This window comes from Sceloporus occidentalis, unplaced genomic scaffold (genome assembly GCF_023333645.1).
Source record: "Sceloporus occidentalis isolate IW3139 unplaced genomic scaffold, rSceOcc1.0.p SCAF_34, whole genome shotgun sequence".
Taxonomy (NCBI): Eukaryota; Metazoa; Chordata; class Lepidosauria; order Squamata; family Phrynosomatidae; genus Sceloporus; species Sceloporus occidentalis.
In genome coordinates, this window is record NW_028317014.1 from 8,435,763 (window position 1) to 8,463,281 (window position 27,519).

The 27,519-nt window shown below is 40.3% G+C and overlaps 1 protein-coding gene across 1 annotated transcript in view; it reads right to left on the reverse strand.

Moving 5' to 3' along the window:
• Window positions 1–25,488, reverse strand: part of LOC149298221 (dedicator of cytokinesis protein 11-like) — a 71,983-nt gene extending 46,495 nt beyond the window's left edge. The window contains exons 1-22 of the mRNA XM_089487669.1: window positions 25,387–25,488; window positions 19,269–19,385; window positions 19,095–19,184; window positions 18,161–18,243; window positions 17,919–17,988; window positions 15,928–16,023; window positions 14,435–14,569; window positions 13,497–13,674; window positions 10,807–10,886; window positions 9,925–10,008; window positions 8,516–8,656; window positions 7,670–7,876; window positions 7,053–7,175; window positions 6,359–6,441; window positions 5,685–5,807; window positions 4,670–4,746; window positions 2,472–2,656; window positions 2,324–2,389; window positions 1,965–2,057; window positions 1,151–1,274; window positions 613–734; window positions 425–508 (exon numbers count right to left, since the gene is read on the reverse strand). Coding sequence (XP_089343795.1) covers window positions 425–508; window positions 613–734; window positions 1,151–1,274; window positions 1,965–2,057; window positions 2,324–2,389; window positions 2,472–2,656; window positions 4,670–4,746; window positions 5,685–5,807; window positions 6,359–6,441; window positions 7,053–7,175; window positions 7,670–7,876; window positions 8,516–8,656; window positions 9,925–10,008; window positions 10,807–10,886; window positions 13,497–13,674; window positions 14,435–14,569; window positions 15,928–16,023; window positions 17,919–17,988; window positions 18,161–18,243; window positions 19,095–19,184; window positions 19,269–19,385; window positions 25,387–25,488 — 2,463 coding nt within the window. The remainder of the gene's footprint in view (window positions 1–424; window positions 509–612; window positions 735–1,150; window positions 1,275–1,964; window positions 2,058–2,323; window positions 2,390–2,471; window positions 2,657–4,669; window positions 4,747–5,684; window positions 5,808–6,358; window positions 6,442–7,052; window positions 7,176–7,669; window positions 7,877–8,515; window positions 8,657–9,924; window positions 10,009–10,806; window positions 10,887–13,496; window positions 13,675–14,434; window positions 14,570–15,927; window positions 16,024–17,918; window positions 17,989–18,160; window positions 18,244–19,094; window positions 19,185–19,268; window positions 19,386–25,386) is intronic.
• Between the last annotated feature and the right edge of the window lie 2,031 nt (window positions 25,489–27,519).

The window sequence follows — 27,519 nt, forward strand, 5'->3', positions numbered from 1 at the left end:
TGGTGAATATATACATTTTAGCCTAAATATTTCTGCTGACACCTAAGTCTCTGTGCCATTCTGTACTGATCGGTATGGATTTATAAACGTCTGGCTCTTATAGGGATCAAATGGGTTTGAATAGTAAATTGGGAGAAATGTATTTCCGTTCAGTTCTATACTATCAGTTCTATCTTCTACGTTCCAAATAATGATATAATGTTGGGGACAAGCACAAACCGTAATAAAGGAGGTCAGCAAATGACGCATAAACCACAAGAATGGAGCTAACAACCTCTGGGTAAGGGGGATCATATGTAGATTAAGATGATGTTTTCATGCCTGAACATTAAACCCTTATATACAGGCGCAAGGCCATTTTACAGCATAAAACGATGAAGATATTCTGTAGGATTTACGTATTGTTAAGCACGTTTCAACTTACTTGTGTGTAAACAGTGGACTCTAAGTGGCTCCGGATCTTGAAGAGTGGTTTCCCTCCATCTACGTATTTAATGTCGCTGCTGGCCTGGATTTATAAGGAAAAAAAACACAGGATTACAGGCAATTTCAGCAGAAGATGTCTACACATTTCAGCAGAATATCGGTGTTCTATGAAACACATAAATATACCTTTTTTGTCTCAGGATCGCTGTGGCCCAGGTATCCTGCGGGAAGATTGGCCGAAACTGGAAGCTGCTGCTCGGAGGTCATAATCCGACCATCTTTCAACAGAGAGACCCAGCTGTACCCAACTACAGACAATGGCAAGGATCGTTAGATGGGCCACCGTAGGAACATACATATTATGAACAATTATTAAATGGCAATATAGTTCTTTAAGAGAAGATATTTACGGTATTTTGTAGGTGCTCGGATGGCTGCATTCTATGCTTTGATATTTAGACTTTCTGAATGCATTATTATAAATGTTGGATGGTTATGGTTGATCGTATATTATAATAATCCACCCCAGCAAATGTTCTTAAACTGATTCAGACATCAGAATGATTTGAGGTCTACATACTGGATGCAGTCAGAGAATATAGAATGTTTATTACTCAGTGGTTTCAATTGGATCAACACGGTTGAAATTTAAGATAGAAAAACACGTTTCTGTACAGAGATCATCAGTTCTCTAAATGTTTAAAGAGAAAAACACGAGATATACCAGGCACTTCAGCGCCGTCGTGTTTCTTGCTGCCGCCTTTGGAATTGATGTCACAGCTGACGTGGTAGAACGTGAATAACAGGTGGTGTTTCTGGTGAAGGTGTAAAGGAAGTTCAATTTTCGCCTAAAAGAAGAAAGTTTTATTCAGGACTAGATATTTTTACTAAGACCCTTTAAAGAAAAATGAAGCAATTAGCAGTGAAAACGGCTGCCCCGTTATAGGACTGGCAACAACCGTACCACGTCTCAGCATTTACCTAGCTCTTAAAAGGCCAGAATTCATTTTGTGTCTCGCACAGAGCACCAGGGTATGACATCACATCCTGTCACTGTGCTGCTTTCTACATCATTTTTCAATTAGTATTTTTTTTTTTTTGTGAGAAAAATAGAAAATAAAACAGCCTTTCCTTAAAAGATATATAAATAGTAATTCTAATTCTATAGTAAAACCGCTCACCAAGCAAATCTTACTTATAAAAGAAATAAACCATTTAGAGGGAAAATGCATCCTGGTTCAGATTCTGTGTTTGTGGAACAATTCTAAGCCACGACAAAACATTTAAAACAAAAAAAAAACATGAATCACGTTTCTTTTTAATTCTAATACTGTTGAAAATTTTAATTCTAATGACCAATATCTCCGTAGAATAGGATGAGGTTCAAAACCTCTGAATTCCCAACTTTATAGTCCTTATGCTGGAGTTTTTTTTATATAAATTAGATAGGGGAGCAAGATGCTTTCAACAAAACAAAAACTTTAGTTTTTGAGGTTTGATTCTTGCAGATGAAGACAGATAAATAAAAGCGACGATACCTCATCGTAGAACTCGGGGCTTTGGTTATGGTGCAAAACAGCAGCGTACGCACTGGTGGTGAACAGAGGTCCTCCGGGTTTACCGTAAATACACTGCATTTAAACATAAAATATCAAATCAGAACAAACTGAAATCAGGTTAACCATTCTTATAGCAGAGCGTGAAACCTGAACATTATTTCATACATTGTCGAGGCATTTTGTAGAAGATCTAACCAGGTTTAAAATGAAATTAATTTAAAAAGTATGTTTTTTCTAAATAGAAAATGAATATGTTGGTTTCTGTTGTTTTGGTTTTAATCATGTTAAGGCATTTTAAGCGAATATGTCTACAAAGAAAACAAGAATCATTGACTAACCTTCAGCGCTTGGGAATCAGGCTCATCGGAATCTCTGAATTCTACAGAGACTGCGATGTTTCTTGCCTGGAAAACAGAAAGGACAACATGGAATGTTTGGCCATCCCAACACGGACTTGCTATCCCCTTCATTTCTGCCATTTTTAACCTTTGCAAATGTTTTCTGGCTGTCGTATTTCAGATGCAGAGGATAGATATAGAAGTGGTTCTTGAAGGTAGTGAATGGATAGCAGTATTTTGTGAGTTCCGGCACAAATTCTTCAACCTCTACAGCAATCTGTTGGTTTTCTCTATCATACGGTCTGATGGGGACATAAGACGAGGTGACGCAGTCTGATGGAAGAAAATAAAATTACTAAACAGGAATATATATAGTAAACTGTATTAAATACTTACAACCTACTGTTGCCTGGAACCAAAAAAATATAATAGTTTGCTTATTTCTGTTGAACTCAACAGTTTTCAGGATTTGGACCATTCTAGAACAAGACCAGCCCCTGGGTTTCTAGCGTCCTAGACAAGCTATATCGATGACTTAAAATATTCATACATTCAATAAGCAACAGAGGACAGATCCTCGCAGGGGCACCAGCTCAGCCACCTAGTTTCCCTATATTTCCTGATCAGGATGTATTGTTGGTCTGCAATTGTGTTTTTTTGGATGCTTCAAACAGTACATATCAACAATTAGAATCATTTGGGTGTACGTAGCACCCAAAAGGCCCCCATGCTATAGTTTAAATCTTGCCTTTAGAACACTAATTTACCTTTTACATTTCTAAAAGTATTGATTAACCCACATCAGTAGCGTACCTAGCGGGGGGGCGGTCCGCACCGGGTGCCGCTCATCAGGGGGTGCCAACTTGCCGGCACCCCTCCAGAGACGGACAGTAATGTCCGCCGCTGGAGGAGCAGGCTCGCAAGGGAGCGGTATCGGAGGTCTTTAACAGACCTCTGGCTCCCTTGAGTGATTTTAAGCCGGTTCTCTTGGCCAAGTAAATGGTTTCGGTCCAGAATTTTCATTTTGGTGCATCCCTACTAAGCCAGACACTGAAGTGGTAGGCCTATACCACATCAATGTTTGGCTTAGTATATAGTGATAGGGGTTATGCTGCACTATTGTCAATGTCTGGCTCAGTGTATAGTGATAGGGATTTCACTGTACCACTGTCAATGTCTGCCTCACTATATAGTGATAGGTGATATGCTGTACCACTGTCATTGTCTGCCTTAGTATATAGTGATAGGTGTTATGCTCTACCCCGTGAATGTCTGCCTCAGTATATAGTGATAGGTGTAATGCTGTACCCGTCAATGTCTGCCTCAGTATATAATGATAGGTGTAATGCTGTACCCACGTCAATGTCTGCCTCAGTATATAATGATAGGTGTAATGCTGTACCCCCGTCAATGTCTGCCTCGGTATATAGTGATAGGTGTTATGCTGTACGACCTTCAATGTCTGTACCAGTATATAACGATAGCAGCTATGCAGTTTTAAAGTGTGTGTGTGTGTGGGGGGGGTGCCACATACAGGATCTGCCCCAGGTGCCAAATACTCTAGGTACGCCCCTGACCCATGTATAGGTATTTTTAAAAAAAAGAAGACACCGATTAACACGGACTCATTACTACGTGGTAATGCTATTATCATCTGGGGGATTTGTAGAAAAAGTTTTATACAAGAAGAAAAGCAGAAGAAATGTGGGAATTGTATGAACTTTCTGAAAGGTCACAGCAAAAAATTTAGAGAATCTGGAGGGATGGATATTTTCAGACAGAAAAAGGAAATCTATATTAAGGATTTGTGTTTAGTAACTTTTCTAAGAAGAATCAGATATTTGAACTCACGCGTCAGTGTGTTTAATGACACGTAAATCTGATTATTTCTCAATGGAAAACCAGCAATGGTTCTGGGCTTCTACATCTGACATGGAAATAGAATTGGGAACCCCTAGGTAAAAAGTATTACAAAGTATATACTCGTATATACTCAATATAAGCTGGTGATATCCCTGTTGTGATCTACTACTTAATTTGCTAATAAAATATAAAAAAAAAAAAAACAAACAAAAAAAAACCAAAGTATATACTCGTGTGCTGCCCTACTCCTAATGACCAAACATAGTACAGAACATGAGGTTAGCACAAAGCATTAGAGAATAACGATATATGCCATTGGAAGCAAGTATTGATGGGTTAATGTCGCTCTGTAGAAGCAAGAGGAGACATTGAGGGGGCAAGTGTTTGATCCTCCCCTGATGGAAGGGACCCCTTTTCTATATCTCAGCTGCACCGGGGTCATTTTCATCCCAGAATCCATATTGAAATATTGAAAACGCTTACTTGAAAAGTCAAGAGGAACGCAATCGACTGAAACGTTCAGATATCCAGGAATAACTTGAAGTTTTGTTTTCTCGGGTCTGTGGCACAGGAAAAGAGAGACATTCAGTTTCACGGAAAAAATTTTTATATGGGAACTAATGAGAATTCCTGCCAGATTAGGTCTTCTCTGCTGAAGTGTTACAGAAAATGTAAGTAAAGAAAAGTTATTGGAGCAACAGGATTTACATACATGCTGCACCTGGCAATAAATAAATGCCCCAAACGGACTGATTATGGTGTATTATATAATTATTATTATTATCGCATTAGGATCTAGTAGGAGGTTTAGGGGAATGAGATGGAAGGTGAGGGTCTGCGGCTACATTCACTCACATTACATGATTCCTTCACCTCAGTGAAAAACAGACAGAAGCCCAGTTAACCACATGGAAGACACAGCGTCTTTTTGACTTTAAAGATATAAAGTGGCGATAATACCAGCAATAATATCATTTAATGATTTAATGAATTTAATGATGCATTTATTATATATATAATAATATTATAGTATTATAGTTAAACTTTGACGTATGTTTCGGAGCAATGACCTGTTGGATAGAAAACAGCTGATTTTCCAGGTCTTGCCGTTTGCACAACTGGCTGTTTAAGCATCTGATATGATTCTGGGGGGATTCTCGGACACCAGAGCTGACCCCCGCCCCTCCATTATGTGTTTAAGCTCTCCCTCTTGTCTAACTTTCTGCTCCTATTCTAAACCTTGCAGTTGAGTATACTAAATAAACCCAGGCAATGCTGCTTATAGGTTAAACTGAGCAATATATATAAATGTTAGAAACCCATCTAATATGTAGAACTTCCTTTCTCAGGATCTTTTTGTTCTCGTTACATTATCTCTACCCTGCTGTTAAGTTGCTGATTGTTGTTGATGTTCAGTAACTATTTAAATCTTATAATTGAGATTTTACAGTACTTATCATCCGAATCTGTGCATGCGTTTAGTATTTAGGACGCTTACTTTCTGTACTCTGCCAACAGCTTAAGGAGATCCTCATTGGAGATTTTGCTGCTATCCTGTCTGTACAGAGGTGAGAATTTTCCTTCAGTGTCCAGGGTCCCTTGTGTGTCCTTGAATAACGGCCTAAAAAAAAAAGTTACGTTGAATACAATATCCCTTAAAATATGGTATTACCATATAGCATGTTACTGAGAGCCTAAGTACCCTGCCCTAAACTCCGCTATGCCAGACACTGGTGGCAGAAAAGTGGGAACAAGACAGGGGGTTGAGACCTGCCCAAAATCAAAGAAAAGTCTTATACGTCTTATGAGTGGCTCCTGAAAACCAGATGCCTGTCTACAAAGCTGACGGTTTTGGCCGTCCTGAGAAAACAGCTTAACAACACTATAAGATATATGTCAAAACGCTAAACAACTAAAAAAATGAAAACGAAGGAGAGTAAGATGGTATGGTTGAGTATTTAAGGGTTTAAAACATTGCAATGAATTCATAAAAAATGAACTTGACCTGAAGGAATCCAAAAGAAAGGAGAAAATGGCTAAATGTTTCCATGGGTTTAAAGTAATAAGCCAAAGGGAAACTGATTCACAACCAAACCAAACACTCCATGTGGATACAAAGCGAAAAATAGCTTTTGCTTTTTAAACTTTTAACTGGGTTCTTAAAAAACGTACCTTGCAGTCCAAGCGAACGGCATCTTATATCGACCCAGCCGGCTACATACCTGCTTGGCAATCTTATGCACTTTCTGAGCGGTCTGAAAAACAAGAGTTGGCAACCTGTACAAGCGAGATCCACGAACAAGCCCTGAATTTTAGTCATTAAGCTACGTCTCCCGGAGGCAGGAGCATCCTCCGGTTTCCTCTCATAGTATTGATTAGAATCAGTGATGTATTGTGGCCTAGGTTGACCATGACAGGCGAGCAGCAACCAGGATAAAAGTGAGATCTTCTGATCTCCCCAACTACATTCTGAAGGATGCCTTTAAGCGATGGAGCGATGGCATATGACACCACATCCCGGCACTCAGCTGAGGGGGGCCGTCATGGAAGCGGTGGTTGAAGGTGTTGCCCTAGGTCTTACAAATGCTGGCACCACCATGGGGAGGGCGCAGTGTAACAAACACGAGGGAATTACATAATAGGAAGAAATAATCAGTCAGATCCTGAAAGCACAATGTTGTTATCTGTTTTCCTGTGGTTGAAGAAACATGGCCCATTGCAGGCATTATACTGGAACGCCAGCACACGCGTCTCTAACACATATATGTTTAATAGTGTCGGGAAATTAGTGTTAATCTATCTCACAATGGAAATATAAGGCTAATACACTCCACGTGGTTTCCTCTCTCTGGAGTTAATGCGATACCTTTGCAGGATCTGAGGTTTTGATGTATGGTTCTGCACAGTGTGTGATGTTTCCCTGTAATACTTTTTCCACTCGTGCTACCAGGAAAACTTCAGGATGAGGGTTTGTCACTGAAAAAATGGCCTAAATTCAAAGGATTGAAAAGAAAACATGCCGTCATAACCTAAACAAAGTTTTATTTACGGCAAAATAGTGCAAAAACTCTATTGAAAATTCAAAGCCTGGTTCTTACAATGTATGATCTGTATAATAACAGAAAAAATAAATGTTCTGTTCCACTTAGACAATAGATTAATTGTAATTTCTAATGTATTGCGTAAATAAACCCTAACAGATCTGTAATTGTATTCTTCCCCTTGTCTGTAATCACATGAAAAACAGCACAGAAACTTTAAAGACGTGTTTTCAGTTTCTATGGCAGTGTCAGATTTGGTGCCACATGACCACCTGATATAAATAAGCATATCAAAAACAGATACAGTCATAGGTCAAGGAAGAGACCTCTGAGATCTGAGATAAACCATAATATGTCTGTCCTATGTGTTGCTAATATATTACATCCGTGTTTCAATATCAAAGGATGTTTTACGATTATACCGCCATTGAAAACGCATCACCTCCGTCATGTAGTAAAGATGTGATGCAGGAATGTCATGGATAGTATTGTCGCTCGCCGAAGCTCTCTTGGAGTTTCCCTCTTTTGCTGAGGGGTCAGCCAACATGTCTAGTACTGCCGGAGGGTTGAGGTCCACGTGGAAATCAGCTGATATCTTGCAGTTATTTTTAATATCAAACAACGCTAGAGTGATAAAGAATGGCTCCACCTAAAACACAAACACGCATTTCCACCACGTTGCCTTCAAGTTTTTGTTATTATTATTTTTTCTTTAAGTATCTTTATTATTTTATGGGATACATTTTAAAGGTGAACAGGGGGAAATGATCAAGAGCATTGCAATTATGAAAAAATAAATATACTTTGTGTCTATTCATTATGGATTTTTCTTCCCAATTCCAACTTTTGTGTTCTACAAAGTGCTAAAGTATTCAATTTGTTTTTTAAAATATGGAATCCATTTCTGTGAGCAACTAGCTGCTTTGTTGATAACACAGAAACATAGAAATTAAGGTTGAAAAAAGGCACAAGTCCATCAAGTTCAACCCCACTAATAATTCTTAACACCAATTTTAAAATGAACTGAGTTTGCCCTTAAGGTATAATCTCCATAGTCTTTTCTGTCCCGTGCTTTTAATATATTCTGTTGTCATTTTATCGCATATAATATTTAGTTGCAGCAAAATAAATTCACATCAGTAATATTTAACTTCACTGGAAAGGAAATATAACAACCAAGTAAATCGTCTGAGAATCTACGATACGTCGATGACATTTTCCTAGAACTAGGCGTGAAAGAAACGTACTAATGGTGTCACATTGTTATCCGGAAACAGTAATTACATACATTTGTTATGGATCCATCTGCCTTTTCTGTTATGTTCATTAAAATGTTAAAGCTTAGTTCATGACACTTGACAATGAAACGTCGGCCGACTTTCTCTTCAAAGGGTCTTATGTCTGGCTCGATCCCTGAGAAATCCAGTCTCTAGAGCAAAGAGTGTAGGGATTATTAGAGATTATTAATCAGCACACGCAACAGGCCTGTATCTTCCACATTGGCTTCAGGCTTTACCAAAATCTATCAACCATAAAACTGATATACAGCCTATGCTTGGAACTATAGAAATGTACTTTAAAGCAGGGTACTATTTCTAAATGTATGCAAATGTAGGGGTCCGAATTTGGATTAATGCAGTTTTATACCAGCATGCATTTGTTGCCGGTCCCCATTCAAACATATTATCTTCTTGTCCAAGTTAACAATTAGGAGGATTTATTATGAATAGATCATAATATGAATTCTAATAAACAAAGTAAAAACAGCCACAGCTGAAAATTGGGAAAACTCCACACAACTTCCCAGATTCCTTTCATTTCCCCAGTTCTCAAAATGATCTATAATAAATACAATATAAAACTGTCAGACCCCATGATAAAAAATGTCAAACCATTTAAAAATCCATTTTCCATGTTTTTAATAAACTAATCAAAAAGGGAGCGCATGCCAAATGCTACTGAAATTCCACCTTCTGTATCATGTTTTTTTTTTTTTTTTTAAAGTTAAAAAGCCTTGTGTTTCTGTATTAGTCATAATATATTCTACATTCTTCCTACCTGATCGTGTGTTCTAAATGTACCCCGCTGCTTCAAAAAAGGCCTGGCTTCCACAGAGCTTTTTTACAGAGGTTTAGAGTCAGGTCTGGGCCTGTAACATTATCATTTTTGTGCGTTTTTCATTTTTTACCCTTCTAGTTTTTACATAGTATAGTGTTTTCAAGCAGCTGTTTATTAGCCGTTTGAATGTGTTCTAGCTCTGTTAAATTGGGTCAGTCTGTCAGAACTCTGACTCCTTATCATATTGCCTTGTGGTAAACTATAGAACGGCTCTGTCTTAATCGCCTTGACACTCTGACTTATGAAAGTCAATGGAAGGAAAAATATAATTGTACACATGAGACTTAGCATTGCCAAAAATAATCAACTCAATATGAAAAGTCACACAAAATCTCACATGACCGAGAATAATGGCAGCCTCCAGGTCTGCAGAAAAAAGGACGTTTTTAAAAAAAAAAAATAGTTTTACACCACAGACCTACATTACTGTACACAACACTGATTTTTATGTTCAAGGATTATGTTTAATTGGGATCTTTAAACATTGTATTACAAGAGACATTTTGTTTCACATGACATAACAGATGTCAACAAAAGACATATTCAGCAAATGTATTAACCCCCTGTTATTATGTGTACCTGGACATCAGAGTCAAATGAAAACAGGTTTTGTCGTCCTTCACTTCTACTTAACTTGTTCAGCTGCTCCGTCTCTCTTCCATACTGCAAATAAAATACAAGACTTTAACGGAAAGATTTAAAGCGCTGCATTCATTCTGGCATTAAATAGGCTCTGCTTTTTCCAGTGACAGACCAAGGCTGTGCACGCTTCCTATATTATACTTATAGAGTGGAATGAATTCACCCCATTAGATGTAAATAACAATCTAAGAGAAAAAAATAAAACAATATTTCAACAATGCAAACTGAAGGAGACGAGGATCCAAAACTTTGCAGAGGAACCTTTCAATGAATGGAGCAGGAGTGGGTCACTCCTCTTTATCCCAGCTACACAAAGTGTAAGTGGAGGATCCTTGGTGAGGAATATGGAAGAAGCTGCTCAGATAAATGGATCGCCAGATGTTTTATCCTTAACAAGACTCATCAGCATAAGGCTGGTTACTGGCTTACTGCTTGAGGCTTGAGTTGGTATGTGGGTTACACTCAAAATATGTTATGGCAGGGACAAGAAGGGTGAAGAGAGGCAGGGAAGGCTGAGGCCCTAAGACTCTAAGGAAAAGAGTTTCTTTTCAAGAACCGGCCATCCTGCCACCATATATACAGATACAATATGTATATATATATATATACGGTATATACATCCTCAGCAGGTGTGTAGTAGCTAGCACAGAAAAAAAGCATATGCAAAAATAGTTCATCCAAATGTAACACCCTTAAATCAAAATCACAGTCAGATACATTTGTAGCCGCAGTCAGATACTTTTGTAGCCAACTACTTAGGAGTGTTAGGAAAACCACTTCTGTACACAACTCTTTTTTCCAAGTCGTAAAAGCTAATACCTTCACCAGCTCAGGATGCATGCTTCTTTCCAGACTTTCCATGATGTTTTCTGTCTTCCCTTGGGTACTGCTTTCATCATCTGTATTTTGGGAAAAAACAGATGTTAGTTCAGGTTCCAGCACTGCAATTAAGTCAAAGCTTAGAGTTAAACATGAATCTACTGCCGCGAAAAAGGCTCACATGTCATATCTCTTAACAGATCCATCAGACTAACCTTGTTCTAAAGAGCTATAACACACTAACTGCTTTTTTAAATACACTTTTCATGTAGGAACCTAAATAGAATATGAAGTACTCATTTAAAAAAAAGTTCTTTTAAAACATTACTTCTATCAAAAAAAAATGAAGTCTTCTGTATCCTGTAGAACAATTCTATATGAAGCTAATTCTCCTACTGTCAACGATGGAGAAGTCTCAGCCTGCGACAGTCTCAGACAGTGACCTGTTCCCTATGAGGCGGTTTCCAGCAAACCATAAAGCGTCCGTAACACAACATATTAGGCACCACACTTTTTCAGTAGCATCCTCCATGTGATTTCATGGAAACAATCCATACAAAACCAAACGGTGTCTTTGAGTTTGTTTTCGAAGGTTCACGGTGAAGCCTGTGCAAAAGAACACTGCGAGAACACCTGCCATTGGCCCCAAGAATACATACATCAAACACACATGGGCTACCATTTTAATATCAGGGCGAGCTTTTAAAGCTTTATTACATGTGCCCTTATTTGAATGCTTCATAGTTCTCCCCTAATGAGTAAAGTTGTAGTCCAGAAGGGGGCCATTTTCTTGGTGCATCCTTCCGTCCTCCTCCATTACTGATTCTAGTGCCCTCGGCAAGAGAAGGAATGGGGTGTATATCTTTGTAGGGCACAAAGACAAAGACAGGGGATCCATTGGCTGTCATGTATGAGCGCCAGCACCCTTTTTACTGTTTTTAGTTTTCACATTGAAGCACTGATGTTGGGGCTTCAAATGCAATAAAAAATTGAGAATGTTCCTGGATGTTGTAATTTTTTTGGGGGGACTCTTTTCTTGGGCTTGGGAAGTTTAGCACCCACCACATTTAATTATGTTGATATCAGAACATTTTTGAACAATAACACTGCACAGTTAAAGTTTGTATTACAAGGTCAGTCCTTATTTCGCAGTAACAGAAATGAAAATCTGTTGCTTATGTTAAAAGATTCCAATTTTTTTACAGGTAATTATTACATAGGCTTCCATCTCTGCACTCGCCAGTTAAATAGCATATGGCTTTTACGCATAAAACTGACCCTGGCTCTCATTTTCACCCTTTCAATATTAAACACTCCTTGTAGGATACAAGTTACATGTTTCTGTTGTATTACATGAAATGCATTCAGATACTGTTATTCAAGATAAGACTAAGGAGACTTTTAGGAATAGTGTACATTTCTATGCAGTTTTCACTGTTTTATACCTTTAAACCTTCACTAGCTATAATTGAACAGCACATAGCTGATATTCACCAACACATCGTATGCAAGGAGGTCCACATCCGGGCCCAGTTTTACAGCTGGGGAGAAGCCCAAGAGCTTTACAAGGGAAAACATGATAAGATAATTGTATATCGTCATATTAGCCTAACAGCAAATGGATCCTGAAAGCTTTTGTAACTATCTTTTGTTTTGTTTTTTGGTCAAATAAAATTTTTCATTTTCAACTAAATACTTCAACGGAAAATACGCATATGCAAAATGAGGAGTCCAGCCCAGACTAGCAACTGAGCAATTAATGTTGGCTTGAAGAAGGTGTTTGGTGTCATCCATCACTCACAGTCTATACTGGCCAGTGGAATGCCCCCCTCGGAAACAAGACCTGGCATTGCTAGCCTAGCAGACTAAAAGAAGATAAGAATAAACTAAATAATGTTATGATACAACAGTGAAGGGCCTTGTATACCTGTATGACACAAAACTTGCGCAAGTTTCTTGCAAAACAGCCAAATATAGGCTTATGTGTCATTCCTCAAGTAACACAACAGGTTCCATGAGACAACTCGTGTTTATGGAGGCAGAAAGCAAAAGCACTGGGGCTAAAAGTCTCACTTTCATCTATCTAGACTGATGTCCATCCATTTGCTGCTGATTTTCCTCCATGTTACTTCTACTTTACGCTCTTTTCCCTCCCACAAATTATTTTGCTTGTTTTGCCTTCTTCCTTTAAGATGGCCTCTCAATAATTACTTAGAGACCGCAGTTTTAGGGCATCGTTTTTATGATTCTAAAGTATTTATATTCCATGTACATAGAGCCAGAAATCAGGTCCAGGAAACCTTTCCAGAGCCAAAGATATTTTGCCTGCTAAGCACACTGAGCAGTAGCGAAGGTCTGTATGTTTCCAATACCCAGGTTCTTTAAAACACATAATTAGGCAAGGAGTCTGTTAACGCTCTGCTCTCCACACTGTTACATTCTATACGTTATCGGTTATTAAGATATATTTTTTTAGAAAATAGAGGAAACTCACTGTGTTCTCCCTTGCTGTTGATCAAAACAGAATAAATGTTGTTTGCCTGTTATATATATATATATATTACACGCATCCTAAGAAATAGTGTCGCAGTTTTACGTCTTTTGCTAGAAAGCGCAGGCCTCGCTGTGATATTTTGTTATCAGTATAAGGTTTGAATGGCATTCCGCGTTTCCCAAGTCTCCTCTCTAACCTTGGGCAGGTTCCACGGTGTCTTTTTTCTCCTGCGCCAAACTGTCTGCGTTAAACTGGATGATTTTCTTCAATGTTAGCAGCCACTCCTCCATCTCCTGTTCTGTATCGGCAGCCAGATGATGGCCGGATTTATCCAGCATTTTTAGTTCAAATGCATTACGACGTAGCTTTGGGCACTGGAATAACACAAACAGAATAAGGTCAATTTACTTGGTCCAGAAACTATGCAGTTGGATGCCCTTGTAACAAAATGAAAAATGTGAAATCAATCACCAATTCATTCATGAAAAGGAGACGTTAGTTTTCGAAATGCTTTTAAATTCTGCTGCAATGTCCTCAAAACTGAGATCAGCATAAATCCTGGGAACGATATGTTCCATACCCCTTTTTTTTTTTTACACATTTCACTTTTAGACATCATTTATCTATTTCCATTTTTTTTAATTATTATTATTATCCAGTGGAAAGTACACGTCACTCGTTGTAGAACAAATTCCAACAAAGTCCGAGGACTGGCTGGCAGTACCTTAGCATAATTTGCCAATTTTTTGATCTATAACAGACACAGCTGATCACGTTCTTGATGGAATATGTTACTTTTTGTATATTAGAATGTGATTTCCCTTAGAATGTTCAGTTAGTAAATTTTTTTGTCTGACAGTTAAGGAGACATTTATGATATCATGCTTTTGGTACTTCCTAGATTAGAGGATTTTTTGTATAATATTTATATATATTGGGTCCTTTGAATGAAGCTTGTCCTATTATGTTTAAATATGTCCCAGAAAGGTTCAAGAGACAACAATACAAATAAGTCTAAGACTGGTCTTCAAAACAGCATCTTTTCATTTTATCCCAGAAATGCTTGTTAGAATGGGTCAGCTGCTAAAGAATTATTGCAGACTACGCTTTTTGGTTTGTTCTGTCTGTTTATACCTGGATCACATCAATGCAGGAATCCAGGAAAATGCAGCCTTTAGAGTCCTTCGAGTTTTTCTCATCCTTGTAGGAGTTAAGGATATAGGAGCCGTCCGGGAGCTGGGTAAGATAAAAGTATCTTCTCCGAAACACCTGATAAAAGAATACGAAGACTTTGCTTAGACATCGTCTGTTATATGACAAGTTATGTTATGTTTCTTTGGATAAAAAATCACCAAAAAACATCATTTCACAAGCTGGATGCCCCCCCACCTGTCCTTCATACAAACAGAAAGCGGTTAACACAAGAGCGCTATGAGCATTTTTCTTCCCAAAAAGAGATAAAACCACCTCTTGGGATATAAATTACATTTTAATATATATATATATATATATATATATATATTCATTTTGATTTGTCTGCTGAATGGACAGTTAAAGGCACTTGCGAAAAGCCTTCCCAGTAGAGTGTCGGCTGTTATAGCTGCAAAGAGGGGACCAACTCCATATTAATGTCTATGTGATTAGAATGTGATGTCATCAACGTCCCTGTTGGTGTAATGGTCAGGTGTCCCAATACTTTTGCCCATATAGTGTATATAATTACAGAAAGGAAGGGGAAATAGTATAAAATGCCAAATTTCATTAATCAGAGCAATGAAGATTACGTATAAAGAGTAATTCTGGCCATGGTAGAAGTGAAGAAATCATCAGTTGCCATGGCAATTACTCCACTTTTGGCCTTTATACATAACACTGTCTGTGTCTACTTCCGAACTCTCAGCAGTTGTTTCCTGTTGTAAATGACAACTTATAAATGTGCGTATCTTTGTTATCTGTAACATTTCCCAAAAATAGCTGAAATAGTTGAAATCCGGAGACATAACAGCTGAAAACAATTTATCCCAACAGAGCACAAGGACAGATTCCAAATAAACTACCCAACAAGTCATTTTGTTTATTTTCACTTTTATTTAAATTTATCTAAAGAACTATTCCTTAATATGGAGCATAAAATAATTCATAAAAGTTTATATTTATATTTTTAAACTTTTCTAAAGATATATATAAAATAAAAATCCCAGAAAATAGATTTATCATCCCTTTAATATCCCAATCATGTCCAATAGATACAAGTACATTGTATCCCTAAAATCATGATGAAGATTGATAACTTACTCAAGGCTTCACAACTGTAGGAGGTAATGGGGTAATGTTAACCCTTTCAATGTGGCCCTGCACTTTCTCACATCCCATTATAATTGAGAGGAACCCAAACCCTTCAGGGACAGACCAAGCCAATGGTCATGGACACTTTGCCTATATCTGCACACATCTCAATCCCACCAATTCTGATAAAATCTACTGCTATCCATGAACAGGGCTGTATGAACTGAGCACAATCTGTCACATCACTCCGTTCCATCAGACGACAGGATTCATACATTTCTGAAGTGTAGAAATGCCTCCATGCACCAGGCATATATATAAAAAGACACCGGGTTTCTTACCTTCATTGTGACTGGGATGGTGGTTCCTATGTTAGCCTTATAAAGCCAACCTTGTTTAATGATTCCTCCCTTTTGAGAGCAAATAGATGAGCAATCCTGCAGACAAATGCAACATTGCTGAGATGTTATTTTGCTCGTACCATGTGATTTGCATGTTAAAATGACCTTTAAATATAAGGCATACTTTTATAATGCTCATACATTTTGACATGGAGAGTTTCTATTTTGGCATTTAAACAGAAGGCAGCAGTGCAAGTTTAACTAGTTTTCCCAAACGTAGAATGTCATTAACAAAGAGAATGGATTTTAAACAGTCTGTTAATTTGGGTAACCACTATGCACTTATAATGCAACAGCACAAGGGACTATGATGGCGAACTATAATATTAGCTAATTTGTAATAGGAAATGCTAATCCCAGCTCATCACACTTGCGTGTGGCGTAAGAGTCCTCGTTCACCACTAGAGAGCAGTCTCATTGTGCCCCACGCACTAGATGGTCACCAGATTCAGGGGAGGTGTGATGGCTCAGCTTGCATAAGCAGGATATGGTTCACAGCGATCCCCAGCCGACTTCCCACACTAAGCAATACCCAGCCGGGTCCCACACTAAGTAATCCCCAGCCGGGTTCCACACTAAGCAATCCCCAGCCGGGTCCCACACTAAGCAATCCCCAGCCGGGTCCCACACTAAGCAACCCCCAGCCGGGTCCCACACTAAGTAATCCCCAGCCGGGTCCCACACTAAGCAATCCCCAGCCGGGTCCCACACTAAGCAATCCCCAGCCGGGTCCCACACTAAGCAATCCCCAGCCGGCTTCCCACACTAAGGAATCCCCAGCCGGCTTCCCACACTAAGCAATCCCCAGCCGGGTCCCACACTAAGTAATCCCCAGCCGGCTTCCCACACTAAGCAATCCCCAGCCGGGTCCCACACTAAGCAATCCCCAGCCGGGTCCCACACTAAGCAATCCCCAGCCGGGTCCCACACTAAGCAATCCCCAGCCGGGTCCCACACTAAGTAATCCCCAGCCGGGTCCCACACTAAGCAATCCCCAGCCGGGTCCCACACTAAGCAATCCCCAGCCGGGTCCCACACTAAGCAATCCCCAGCCGGCTTCCCACACTAAGGAATCCCCAGCCGGCTTCCCACACTAAGGAATCCCCAGCCGGCTTCCCACACTAAGCAATCCCCAGCCGGGTCCCACACTAAGTAATCCCCAGCCGGCTTCCCACACTAAGGAATCCCCAGCCGGCTTCCCACACTAAGTAATCCCCAGCCGGGTCCCACACTAAGCAATCCCCAGCCGGGTCCCACACTAAGTAATCCCCAGCCGGCTTCCCACACTAAGTAATCCCCAGCCGGCTTCCCACACTAAGCAATCCCCAGCCGGGTTCCCACAATAAGCAATACCCAGCCGGCTTCCCACACTAAGCAATCCCCAGCCGGGTCCCACACTAAGCAATCCCCAGCCGGCTTCCCACAATAAGCAATACCCAGCCGGGTCCCACACTAAGCAATCCCCAGCCGGGTCCCACACTAAGCAATCCCCATGGCTCTAAATTATCTGTGTGAGGATGGGTTATACACATAATCCTGCACCGTAATGATTAGAGATGCTTAATGTTAAACCATAAAGGGTTTAGAATTCTAACTACTAATTACCATCTAAAGGAACATGAAACTATATATAGGGGGGGGGGGTCCACCAATTCCCAGCTTCTCGGCTGGGATTAGTTTAGGAGAGCTGCATTTTCTCACTGCTTTTGATGCTTTTTACCCCAAATTGGTAGAAAGGAGATGATGTCATCAACCGGGGTACCTACTTGTAAGCAAGTGTCATTTCATGAGAAAAGGGAACTTGTAAATTGGAAAGTACAAATAGCTTTCTCAAAATTCCAAGTGGCTTAAATTAAAAGCAAATAGAATGTGTATTAATGGTTCTTTTAGCAGATCTACCGCAATGTGTGAAAACGAAATAATTCCATTACCTCATCTTTGTCAAAATCTTCATCTATTTCAAAGACGTGGCTCGGAGTCTTCTCTGGCCGAAATGATTTGCTAATAATTTTTAAAACAGCATCACGTTGGAATGTCTACACATCATTCATCTGTTGTTTTTATATCACAGAACATCTTATATTATTGGATGTTTTATTTAATTTCTTTAAGTTTTATGGAACAGAAGGGGTATAGTTTCAATCACATCATTGCGTTGGTAGAGCTGACTTACCAGGGCAGGGAGCGAAAATCACCTGAATATTCATCATACTTGTAGTCCACGACCTTCCATCCAGAACTGTAGTATTTTATGCACTGTAAAAGCAAGTCAATACAGCTAAACACATAGAAATGCTCATGGGCATAATAAATTACATTTACAAAGATTCTCAAACAAATGATACTCTATTTGCGTATTTAGTTCATAATAAGAACCAGATCTTACAATTAGTAGCTGCAATTAACCAACAGAAGATTTAAGCCACTATCAAATTATTAATCCCGTTGTTCTGGCCCTATACCAACTGATGCTGAGAGAGTTCTATCCTACCAACACATTCCTTCACAGAATAATTTATACATTGCAATGTTTAAAGAGAGCAAATACTATTCTTAGCGTGAGATAATCCCTTTTCAGGAATGGTTCCCGGAAATGTGGCCCCGGCACTGTTTTGTACATAAAAAAAGGACAATGTGCTAGGCTTGGGGGCACATGGTCTGACCTATGTGGGGTCCACCTTACCACCACGTCATTCGGCTCATGATTCAGCTTTAAAGACTATTTTCTCAGGATTATGGGGATAGGTAGACACTGGATTGCCAGTAAAATGGTATGATCCATTTATTAGAAATGCAATATAATCATTTCTCAGGGTAATTACACTTGTGTACAAGATCAAGCTAGTAACTTCAAAGGAATAGACTTCAGAAGTTGATCTTCTACATTACTTGATGAAGGTGCTTTTTGGGCACTAGATACATAATTGTTTTAATTTTGGATTTTGTTACCAAAGGTACATTTAGAGTTGTGGCACCAAGTCCCCAATCAAGAACTGAGCAGCTCACTTTAATCTTCTACAGCTACAAGCTAGAAACCCATGGTTTAGTGAATAGAACATAAATTTTCTGCAGGTATGGCATCTCTCCATAAAGCCTTTGATTCTTACCTCTTTCACAAACAAGCTTCTCGCTTTGCTTGCGGCATCATCAGGCACTGTGGATTGGACGGTCCTCTGCTGACGACCTACTGTAGAGATCTTTAAACAAATCAACGTTAGAGAACGCCGGCATTTTCCCTGTAAACATCACATAAGAAGGACATAACACAGCGGCAGACTCACAAACACATCTTCCATGGGAAACATCAGCATATCTCGATGGGGATCGCTGAAAATCTGAGCTTTTCTTTGTGAAATCACGGTTTCGTAGTCCAAAGGCTCAATCATCCTTGCCTTCTCCTGTGCATGAACAATAAAATTGCACAAATCAAATATTGTGACTACAAAAAGCTACAAAAAAACCATCTTCAACAAATGGTAAAAACTGTTATGAATATAATAATATATGTTAGTGTCAAAGCAGGATAGTGGGAAAAGCCCCCATAATGTATATGTGAAAGCGAGGACTGATACATTTTGGCTCCATTGGGAACTCCTATAATCCATCACCTTAGTGTAAACACATACTGTATAATTAGCAGCTGAAATGAAATATTGAGTAATTAATAAACTAAGAGGATGGTGTATTGCACGCATATTATTTACAGTATAAACAACTTGGTCTTTTACTTCCTTACTCAGTAAGTTTTATAATTTTGGGATAAACAAGCACTGGTTTTCTAATGCTACAGCACTTAAAGGAGAATGTTTTTATTATTATTTATTATTTTATATAGTGCAATCATATTCCGCAGCGCTGTTCTAGCTTCCTTTATCTACAGGATGCCCTTGTTGTAAATCATTTGATTTTTTGACTGCTGAAGCACCAAACTGAGCTGATTCTTTATGGCAATGCTAATGAAGTCTGTTCCTCCATAGACTTTCATTACTTAGGGTGTCCTGCTAGGTGATTAACACTGAGCCATTCTATAGTTTACCACAGGCAGTATGATAGGGAGTCCAGATGCTTGCCTAGCAGATTGGGCAACGATAGAGCTAGAACACGTAGAAATGACTAAAATGCAGCTGCCTGAAAACACTTTATTTTATGAAACAAATAGTATTGTTAAAAAAACCAATATGTTTGTAAAACATATTTTTAATCTGATACGAGTAATAATAAAATTGGTGGAAACAGCTGAAGCTTCAGTTAACACAGAGTGAAATGAAGTAGCGTTGTATTCACTGTGGCTTGGTTTAATCTTCTGTGGGCTGAAGCCCTTGGTCTACAAAGGAAACCCCAAGTCCGAGAGAGCAAGAATAGTCCAAATCTAATTAGATTCATCCCAGATATAATAATTGAATCAGCTGCTTCTGGTTCTCCTAACCATGTAATGTAATTAACTGAGTTATACAATCTAGGCCATAGTGTTTCTAGATTCTTCAAATGTTCGCTTGATATGTCTCTGGCATAGTGATGGTGAATGTTCTGTTCACTGTTACTTTGCTATTCAAGTTCCTGCCTTATAAATGCAATGAGCTTCAGGAAATATCTATTTTTATAATGATACCACGCTTACAATATAACATACATATATATAACATACTATATCTCTTAAATAAATTGTGTTAATTGTGGCCGCCCTTTTAAGAGGTCTGCCTGGCATTGAACTTCTTTTCACAGCTTGCTGTTTTGTTTATTTGTGTGTCTGTATTTTATGTACCTTTGCCCTGTGTATGGATGGTTAGGCTGTGACAACCACAATATCGCTTTACACATTAAGGGGTTAACAGTTTCGGTCTGCTGCACCGGCCTACAAACAGGAAGACGCTGTGGTTCTTCTTCTAACACACTAAACACAATGATTTGCAGTGCATTACACAATCCTATGGCCTCGAAAGGGGTGAAAGAAAAGATAGTAAGACACTCATGCCAATATACCCTGGCACCAATGGCGGCTGGTAGTCTATACCCGGGGTGCTAAACAGTGGAATACAAGGTAGCATCCAAGTCACCAGTTTATAGACTGTGCAAGCGAACACTTGCGCGATAAACGGCTTTTATCTCTGCTGTGCCGGAGAGCTATGGAGGTTCACTTTCGTCCTATGGAATGATGCGTTATATACACGTTTTCTGTGATGTGAGAAGCATCGTCTCAAAATAAAATATAAATATGGCGGCTTCAAAAAACCTTGCTATGATGATGTTTACATACATCTCTACCAATAAAATGATATCCTGTGACAATGTGTGTAATAATATTCTGCAATATTCTTATTAGGAAGTGATACCAATGATATCATAATTGTCTCTGCATAGTGAACGGCGTTCATTAGATACACATTTACATTAAAATTAGCAATACATATTTCTTGCTTTACAGAACTTTACAGAAGACACGATCCATTCCAGTGGCATCTGCCAGACCTGGATTTGTCCAGTGGTGGGGTGAGCTTTACACCACTCCATACAACACTTGTGTGCAGCTGTTTGACCGGGGAAACCCATTTCATGAAGCCCCCCGCCGCTGCTTAGGACTTGCTATGTGGCAAATGCAGCAGCCTACTGTGCCACGTTTAATGCCACTGAGCTCTTCAGCACAACCCATTCTACTGCCAACGTTCGTCTATAGGGATGGCTGTCTGAGTTTGATTTTATACCTCTTTTTGTAATGGATGTGGCTGAAACACCTAAACTCGGTAATTAGGACGGATGTCCACATACTTTTGGTCATATAGTGTTTTCATCTTAGGAATGCGGTATTTGAGAGTTTGTTAATTTTATTCCTTAATTTAGTAATTAAAAACTAATTGTCATTCTTTAAAGCTTATTGTATCGTATAGAAACCATACAGGACATAAGGGAAAGTGGTCTTTCTCTCTGCCCCTCGTAGTATGTGAGAGGAGTGTTCTTCCGCAGTTCATCATGCTTCCTGTTGAGTAAGACTCAACCACCCTTATAAAAACCCACAAAACTCACATGCACAACTACTTCCGGCCGTTTAAAGAACGGAGTAAATGTATGGTATAGCTACGGGCGGCTACTGGTTATTCAGCAAACAAATCCATGGCTATCGTTCTCTGCCATACATGCATGGGGCCGTATACATCAAATCAATACAATGCCTTCTACAAACACATATTAAAGGGCTCCTTATGAAGGTTTGCCATGTGCAATATAATATTTGTATAATAATGACCATTATTTTATACTAATAAATATTGGGAGATTGCGCATGCATAGAAAATCCAGAGGTGCCACCTATCAGAAGACAAGCCGCCGCCGCCGTAAAGTAAAGAGACAGCCTTTGTCAGGTTAAAGAAACGGGCCAGGGAAGGAAATATAAATAAACTGACAAACAGGCATGTATCGATGTATCTTAAGGCACCCAGCCAGAATTATCTTTGCTGACAGAACCGGTAAATCCTGGACGCGGGAGTGGGGAGAGGTACTGACGGCAGAAGAGAGCAGTTGGGGGTATTTGGATAGGAGGGGAGAGATATAAGGGGGTTAGGGTTCTGTAGGTCAGGAGTTTGAAGTGGAATCTGGAGGGTATGGGGAGCCAGTGGAGCGATTGGCACAGAGGAGCGGCAGACGAGGAGCGGTGACAGAGAAACATTAATCTAGCTGCAGTGCTGAGGATGGATCGGAGCGGTAAAAAGGTAGGAGAGGGGGAGACCGGTTAGTAACGAGTTGCAATAATCCAGGCGGGATATCACAAGGGAGTGGATTCATATTTTGGTCGTTTCTTGTGTGAGGAATGGGCAGATTCTGGAGATGTTTTTCAGGTGAAGGCGGCAGGAATTGGTGAGGGACTGGATGTGAGGGACGGAGGAGAGAGCAGACTGATGCCTGAGACTAAGGCAGCCAACTTGGTCAGCTGGTTGGACGGTGGGGTTGTACACATAACAGAGATGTCAGGAATTGTAGACCGAGGGGGCAGCAGGATTATCATAAACTCAGTCTTGGAGATATTGAGGTAATAGGACGCCATCCATGATGCAATTCCAGAAGGACGGTCGGTGATACGGATTGGAGGAGAGAGTGAAAGGTCGGGAGAGGAGATTCGGGTGTCATCTGCCTACAGGTGGCATTGGTACTAGGACTGATGCTACTATTTCTGCATTTAGTAACAAATGTCTTGAATTCAGCAGAGTAGGTGGGACAGCAGCTTCAAGATTATCAGACTGTTACAGAGAGATACAAAAAAACTTCCTCTTTTATGCAACAAGTCAAAGAGAAAGGTTTCTTTAGGAGGCTTAGTAACACTTCCATCTACGGTGTTGTGATTATCCTCTACCACTTCTGCTGGGAGGCTGTTCTTTAGTTAAATAAATAGCCACAATTCCCATGATAAGTAATAATCCTACCTCTAATTTACAAGCAGATATTTTTTTGCATCAATAATTATCATGACTTTTAAAATCTATTTATAGTTCAAGCAGTACAGGCCGGCGTATAACAACGTGTGATCCGCACTGAACTCAGAACGGAACGCAGATGCATTTTCTTTGCCGTTTAGCATTTTTTGTGGGTCGACGCTTAGAACTCACTTCGCTGACAAACAGATTGTGTTATCAGTGTAATGTTATGACTCCCTTACTCATACGTGCCAACTGTCTGAGAATTTCAGGCCCAGCCTCTACTTTCAGATCCCTGATGCAGTTTTTGTGTATCCAAATATGCTGTAAACGATACCCGTTCATATTATAAATGCAGATACCGGGGTCCAGCTTCTAACCTGGGAGAATGCGGCCAGCATTTTTAAGACTGTTCGATAGTTTCAGGTTTGGGAATGTTAAAATTATGTGAATTACTTAAAAAAATAAAAGTTTACAAAATAATGCTTAGATTACTCTTCTATATATAATCAGCAGTGGTAAATGACTGAGAATAATGGGAGTTAAGACACAAATTTCCATCATGAGCAAAACACCCTGCGATCTCGTCCTTAATACTAGTTGTAAAAGAATGCCCACGGACCAATCCACAAGTAGCTAAATAACCAAAAATGATAAGACCCTCAAACCTTTCTATATGAGACCCCCTTCAACCAGAACTTGCAGCTGGACAGTAAATTGGGGGACATCCGACAGACAGCACTACAGTTTCGTACAATATTACAGTTTATTGGAGAATTTTACATTTAACCTTTTACACCCCAACCCCCTATTACCCACGGAGGAGAACACATCTCCTGACACGTGGCATACTCTCCGCCGGTAAGCTTTCTCGGCCAATGTCAAGAAGGGTCTAAGGAGACCCCTGTGGACATGCACGGCAAGTTAAGATTTCAGGGCTGTAAAACACTGTGATATACTCCTACCCGGAAAACATTCCAATCTCCTTAAAACTAGGACCTAGGGCGGAAAACGCTACAGAAGGGACTGTCCCTCCTATAGAGGGACACATGGGTGGTATGATGTATTGTAAATAAAATGCAAAAGCGAGGGCCTGCAAGCACTAGGTTGGTGGTTTGTATATCGACAGCGATCGCAGCCCAGCTCTGATTCCAAGCCATAAAATGAGGAAACGCTTTTTAAGATTTTAAATCAACTTTGGCTTCTTTAAAGGAGGCCGAGCTCCAGAAATAGTTTGATTTCTGACATATTTCGCATCATTTAGCGCTGAATTTGTGGATGTGGCGACAATCCCTCCGTCATATTCTGTGTGAGACTGGATTTCACCGGAGAGTTTGAAATACATTTCCTATCGATACAATTCTAGCCCCTAATCGCTGGATCTTTTAATTCCATGCAACGGCTAAAACTGAAATCACTGGGACTGAGAGAGAAGCCGCTCATATATCTGGAATCAGGGATCAGGGATCTGGGATCAGGGATCAGGGATCAGGGATCAGCACCCAGGCTGCTGTAAGGTAAACCCTGAAGTCACTGAGGATTCATCTTAAGTCACCATCCAGACATCTCAGGGCTTTTTAGTGCCCCAGGGTGTGGCTTCCACCATCAGCAGCAACAAAGCGGTGTGAGCTGCACTGGGGTGGGAGAAGAAGTCGCCCCCTGCGCACCCCGCCCAGGCTGCGACCACTGAGAGTCTGCAGTGTAACCCAACCACACGAGTGATCCGTAACACTGCGCTGCTTCGTCCGCAAACTTCCTCTCGCCGGACTCTGTTAAGCCAGGCTGGGCTATTCGCACGGAGAAAGAAGCGAAGCACACGGAGCTACGCAGCCAGGGGGACTGTCCGGGGATGGATCCAGCAGGGCTGGGCAACCCAAAGCTCCCTACTTGCACCGCAGCTGCCTTTCGAGTAGGAAACGCGTGCCTGAGGATAATGGGAGTCGGAGCCGCCCCTGGGAGACTCCCGTGCTTGGTGATGGCTCGTGATCCAGGTACTCACCATGATGACAGAGCTCCGGACCGCCTCGGACACGCTCTGCCTCAGCTCTGCCGCGGTGCCGGGCTTACTCAGCCTCTTGGTGAATTTCCTCACTTCAGCCATGTCGGTGAGAGTCACAGAAGCCCCGGTGTCCCCGGATCCTCCCTGCGGCTGCCTCTTGCTGACACTGCCCTGCGTGGAGCTCTGCGCTCGGCTCCTCCTCCTCTGCTGTGCCGGATGCGGGAGGCTGCATCTACCGCTGCGGGCTGTCAGGACTCCAGCACATGGGTACCAACTCTGCACATGTTTCATTCCACAGCCCAGGGGCCCTAAAACAGCTGGAAAGTGTGCTTCTTTTAAGACTTCCCTTTTTTCTTCATTATTATCTATTTATTCTTTTATATAGCGCCACCCTATTCCATAGCGCTGTACAAGGGGTAATATATAAACAGCAAAGAAGCACCGAGTGGAAAGGTTTACAAATTTTCATTGATAAAATTCTGGAGAACGAACACAAATATTTAATTCCCTTAAAGGAACTTTACAATAGGAGTAAGATCTGGCGTATTGGCGCCAATGAAGCTAAGGGCTGTATCCACTAAGTCAGTGGGATTAGTTGAACCAGACTGAGGGGGTAACTTTCTGAAATCTGTAGGTTAATCACTTGAGAGATAAAGTTATTATTTGAACTCTTAATCTTAAATTGAATTTACATTTTTGGGTAGTTTATGCGGATCAGGTCCAAAATGTTCTTGTCTAGGTTTTGCTTTAAATGTTCTACCGACCCTGCTTGATTTCATGTTTATCTAAATGCCAGAAATCTTTCCCAGAAATAATTATTTTAAGGTCCACTCCATCCCTATTTTTTTTGCGCATTTGAGTTGATCTTGTATGGACTTCTTACACATCAGTACAGCCATTCTTTAGTTACCGAGGTTCTGTCTCATAACTCCTCCCCTTGTTGCCTCTGTTGAAGACATAAAGCATACTTGTGTACACTTTGTGCCCGCTGTCTGTGGCGCTACACTTCTACCCTGAATTTAAAAACCGATAGTCTACACTTTTGCTCAATCCCAGCTCCTAACGTAACCCTCATGCACCGACAGTGAGCACTGCTGTTGGCGGTGTGCACTAAAACACCCACTTTCAGCTGTCCGTGGTACTGAAAGGTGTACCTGACCAGGCAACAGGATCATAGTTTAGCGCAATCCAACTTGTATCTTTCCAGTACAAGCTTATATCGACCTGCTAACTCAACGCACCGGGGATGGGCTTCGAACGTAAGAACGCAAGTAAATAAACTTCCTAGGGCTTGTAACCCCTAAAAGTAATAATATACCTCCCTCTTTATGAAGGACAATTCCTTATAATATGCTTCTTCCTGCATGACCATAAAAATCAGTATAGGCTCAGACCTTAATCAGTTGTTCGTCTCGTCTTAGATTCAGGAGCCGTATTTCTATCCTATGTACGTTTGACTGCATTAACCTCTAAAACTACTGCTTTAGTTAAGTAAAACGTCCTCACTTCACATCTAAGGCTCTGGTCGGGAGAGACCTCGCCGTATGGCCTGATCCAACCAGATTAAGACTTTTGGCAACTATACAGTCTGGTGGAAAACCATTTCTTAATCCAAAGAACCGACCCCCATTGATTGTTTCTTTGGGACTACACTCAGCACTGTATACATTTTCAATAATGAATTATTAATGTACTTTAGAACTGCTTCTGCCTAGCTGTTATCCCTAATTTATGGACTGAACAAAGACCTAATAGCACACAAAGAAAAACATAGGGGCTGAATGGCTTCCACCAGACTGAAAGTTCTCCCAAGTATCACAAGAGCAATTTCTCCAAACTTGTACTGTGGCCTAGAGCACCATCTAGTGAACGCTAGCTGTAGTTGAACAGTGCCAGATACAGTATATAACACACACACACACACACACACACACACACACACACACACACACACACACACACACACACACACACACACACACACACACACACACTTCTAGTGAGTGATCTATGGAAGCATACATTGGTTATGTACTTTTGGTTTATTTCCGCATTGAGTAGTTTATCTTGGATATCACACAAGAGAGGTTACACCTGCCTATTCTGGCGCAACACGCAAGTGTAATGTAACCA